We start from the raw sequence: 4,660 nt of genomic DNA, 5'->3' as shown, positions 1-4,660 counted from the left end.
TAACTTTTCGAGTTATCCTCTTACCAACTAACGAACAAAATATCTAACCACCAACGCTACCCAAAACATTAACACCTTGGCGGAATTAATTCGAAACAAGAATCCCCCTTTATTCATAGTAAACTACAGGGTATCTCGTGGCCCCCCCGGAGTATCATCGGTTATAAAAGCTGACCAAAGAAATACAAAAATCCTCCTGAATAATCTCGCATGGAGCGACACAAAATAGGGCCTCTTAGTTCAGGCGAGAGGCGGGAATAAATTGGTCGTCATAATCCTATTTAAAACATAATATTTATTTTTTTATTGCTATTCGTTTTAATAATCAAATACATCCAAGGAGGTACGGTCAGAAGAAAATGTTTAGCCATATATCTTATTCAAAACGTATTGCAAAGCAAATACTCCATAGGTGGCGTTTGTCGTCACAACGAAAATGACACGAGGGAGGACAACTATTAATCGCTGGCCTTCACGAGGACCCTACAATACCAACACTGCTTATCACTAGGACCTACACCTAAACCTCCCTATCTCAGGAAGTGAAAGTGGGCGGAGGGTGCTGCGGTGGGCAGCGCAAGGACGAGTGCTCCGCCGGCCCGAGGGGACTACGCCTCTGGGCTACTCCTCCTGGCACTCAGGAGGATGCGAGGGCTGCCTGCCACGACAAGGGTTACTCCTTCCTGACCATCAAGGATCCCTTCCTCTTCGATGACGTCATTCGCACTCTGAGGGACGAGATGCGTGAGTTTTTTCCTTGTTGTTTGTGTCGTACTCGGAACAAACGAAATATTTGCGATGCATATCCGAGCCTAAGCAGAGGAACACCTCAGTAACCAATGGGAAAATCCCCAGCCGGACTCCACGACTACTGGGTGGACGGCTCTGATGACAATGGCGACATGGCCTGGAGGTTCTCCGACGGCTCGGACATGCCTCTCGGGTCGCCCTTCTGGGACCTGGAGTACCACCGGCCCTCCGGCGGAATGGATGCCAAATGCGTGGCACTACAAGGCAGTCGAGATTACTACTGGCGCAACTTCCCCTGCGACTATCTCAAGCCCGGCCTGTGTGTGTGTGGCGAAGGTCGGTCGAACCGTCCATGGTTGCACGAACAGTGAAGGGAAATCAGTTTAGAGATTTTTAAAGGAAGATATAACTCATTCTCTCTCTCAACACACTAATAACTTAACTAATTTCTCTGTTCCAGTGCCCCAGCCTCACATACCGTCACCGGTCGAGTGTCCAGAAAATAGTACCATTATTTTCGATCGTTGTGTGCTGATCCTTCCGTACCTCGTTGACGACTTCCAGGAGGCGCGGGACGGCTGCGCTGCCGAAGGAGGCGATCTGCTCAGACTCAACAACCCGGGCATCATGAGGGAGTTCTACTTCTTTGTCGAGGCTGATGCAGGTTTGTGACTGCGCGAATTGTCCTCGCTTGAATGGCGTCTATTCAGGCCGTTGGTGCAATGACTCCCGTTTAAGTGTAGAGATGATGACCCTTGACCCGTCCCTTTCAGGAAACTGGAGCGAAATTATCTTCGTTGATGGCCAGTTGAACGGAGGTGGAGAATTCGTCTTTAGTGACAATTCTGATGTGCCGATGGGTAAGGACTCCATTATGTGCTATCATACAAAATTGTATGCGTGCGTGGTCGCTTGTGTTTGTATGTGTGTGCAGGTACAGGCACTCTGTTTGTCTCTATTCAGGGTTTCTAGACTTTTGGCATCAAAGTTCCGTGACCTCATGACTTTCCAGATATAGTTTGTAGTTCTTTTCACATATTTATTTGCACATTTGATACATACATCACAATGCATATACCCCATTGCATTAATGTAATTTATGATTGATGTCAGATCTAAAAGATTTGAATAATGACTTGTGAGTGTGCTTTATTGACTATGTAGTTTTTCAACTTTTCATTCAGTCAACTCAATCTTCCGACGTTTATATTGATTTCTATCTGACGACTTACAGAATAGAAAACTGTCAGACAAAAAAAAAAAAAAAAAACGCAAATACTATATTTCCGCGTTTCCACTTGAAAACATTTTTTTTTTTTTTTTTTTTTAATGATATTCCCGGTCTAGAGATTTCAATTTCCATGATTCTCCGGGAGCATTGCGCTACTGCCTTCTTCCATCTTTCAAAGCACCTCAATACATCTGACTTCAGATATATATTCCTGAATCTGAGAGGAATGTACGTAAAATCTCGCAGTCATTACTATAGTATGAAGAGATGGGTAACGTCTTTGGAGCAAGTAATATTCCAGTTGTACTTTCCTTTCATTTAGTTGTGCGGTACACTTCGTTTACTGGGTCATACCTGGAGAGGCAGAGATTCAAATTATAGTCAGGCAGGGTTGTTACAAACACACACATGCGCAAAATACACACACGTATTTTTTCACACACACACACAAATGCATCTATTCACACACACACACACTTATGTAGCTATTCACACACACACACTTATGTAGCTATTCACACACAGACACACACACACACGTGCGTGTATAATTTTCGTTGATGTTAGTATCAGTGTATTTATCATTATCTTTTTTTTTTTTTTTTAACTCGTGTTACTATTAATATTATAAATGTTGCTTTTATTGATATCATGATGATTTTTTCGTTATTAGTATGATGAGAATTATTATCATTATTATTACCATTCTCAATTCTAATGTTTTTGCCATTATCCTTTTGTTTCTACTAATGTCATTATTATTTTCATTATCAGCATTGCTATTACCACTCTAATGATTATGTTTATAATGAAGAGCAACATCATTATTGCTGTTATCATCATCGTTACTATTCCTTGCAATAACCTGGCACACCTGAGCCCTCAGCGCTGACCCTTGTCTCTCGCCCTCAGGTTCTCCGTACTGGCAGGTCGGACACCCTACCGGGGAGGCCGACCACCTGCACTACTCTACTTTTACCTACTTAGTGAACGACGTGCCATGTGGTCTTCCTTCTCCTCCTCCTCCTCCAACTACTACCTTAGCTCCGGTGGTGCCAGGGCCCCACGACCACAGGCCTACGGGACCCTTCCACGTGGCTTGCGAGGTGCCACCTGTCTGAGTGCCGTCCAGGGAAGTGTAAGGGCTGAGAGGGCGACCCAACCCCTGGCAGTCTCCCGAAAGAACTAAAAGATTTAATGATTTCACTTTAATCAATTTGGTTTTAAATGATGCATTACGCGTTCTTTGGCTGTTCTACTTCAAACCTCTTGTTAGTGTATCAAAATTCAATAAATTTACTTGTTTGACCATCGGAATTTCCCTGTCACCAAATCGCCGTGGCGATTCCAGACTTCAAACAGAATTGAAAAAAAAGTGATCGTCTAGTAAATGATAAACTCTTACTTCCTAATTTGTGGTTTCAAAGTGAAAGAAAAAAATTGCTTGTCTCACGTTGTCTTTATTGGAAATTATTCTATATACGTTTCTGGACCCATGATTCTGACAGACCGTCTGATCCCACACACACAGGCTGTGGTGGTGGTTTTGGTGGTGGTGGTGGGGGGGTCTGGTTGACAGGTTTTTGTGTGGTAGGGTAGGAGCATGTAGGCGGAGGAGGGGGGGGTGGCAATGGTGGGACGGCTTGGGAGTAGAGGAGAGATGAGGCAGGATAGAAGAGGGTGGACTGGGGTAGACGATGGGGAGCAGGGTGGAATGGGTCGGATGCAAGAAGGTGGGTAGGTGCCATACTAGCTATCATATTGCGTATAAGTTATATGTGTTTATTCAGTGAAGCCGAGAAACATGTCCGTTTTCAATCCCTGTAAAAGTCAAAGAAAAAAATAACTGAATGAACAAAAAAATATGTATGTATTTGATTCGTCGTACATTGGAACAATCCCAATAAAGACGGTAGACATGAAAATACATAAGAAATATTGAAAATCTTTTCAAATTTGTATACACGTTTCCATGCGGTAGCTCATTACAAACGCCAGTGTATCACATAAGGATGTTATATTGATAATGACTTTCTTCAGGTGTTGTTATGGATGACCCAAATGGGGATTCTATTTCTTTCAACCAGCAGCAAGCGAGTTAGCAAGACAAAAGAGAAATTTCCCTTCGTACACACTTTATAATTACTTAGACTCCCTGCTCTAACCCCAAGGAGTTCTCGTCTCTTTAAATTTCCCCAGCAGTATCATCATAGGCTCATACCAGGCGCTACTGTCTCGTGGATAAAGGTCGTCGTCCTTACCTATACATTTTTCTCCACTGCTCTCTGTCCTCCATGCACATTTTCGCTTCCTCGACCGTGTCACACGCACTTTTTCCGCATTACTTTTCCACTGGCACCACGGAAATCGTGGTCATTTGGGCTCGCGCAGTCACACTAGCGATGAGAACCACGGAAACAGTCCGACCAAAATTCTAAACACAGAAAGATGGGTTCAACCTCCGCACAGGCTCTGGCGATGATGGACGTTATTCTGGCTATGTGGCGACGATTTAATGCGAAACAGCGAATGTGTAATGTTAAATAAGGGCGTATTCTCGCTACTCTCATCTAGTCAACTGACGGGGGAACGTGGACACAAATGAAAACAAACAGGCGAGCAGTTAATTACAAACTTGTATCTATTTTTATTAAATACAAGAGAGAATTTTGCCAATTT

At 43.5% G+C, this 4,660-nt stretch overlaps 1 protein-coding gene across 1 annotated transcript in view; it reads left to right on the top strand.

Moving 5' to 3' along the window:
• LOC113820248 (uncharacterized) overlaps window positions 1-3,290 on the top strand; it is a 7,762-nt gene extending 4,472 nt beyond the window's left edge. The window contains exons 4-8 of the mRNA XM_070125973.1: window positions 540-744; window positions 856-1,086; window positions 1,211-1,414; window positions 1,524-1,610; window positions 2,894-3,290. Of these exons, the coding sequence (XP_069982074.1) occupies window positions 540-744; window positions 856-1,086; window positions 1,211-1,414; window positions 1,524-1,610; window positions 2,894-3,102 (936 nt within the window). The 3' untranslated portion in view covers window positions 3,103-3,290. The remainder of the gene's footprint in view (window positions 1-539; window positions 745-855; window positions 1,087-1,210; window positions 1,415-1,523; window positions 1,611-2,893) is intronic.
• Window positions 3,291-4,660: the final 1,370 nt, after the last annotated feature.

This window comes from Penaeus vannamei, chromosome 10, assembly GCF_042767895.1.
Source record: "Penaeus vannamei isolate JL-2024 chromosome 10, ASM4276789v1, whole genome shotgun sequence".
NCBI classification, from domain to species: Eukaryota; Metazoa; Arthropoda; class Malacostraca; order Decapoda; family Penaeidae; genus Penaeus; species Penaeus vannamei.
Note: the sequence above shows the minus strand (reverse complement) of the source record. Positions and strands in the feature narration are given on the sequence as shown.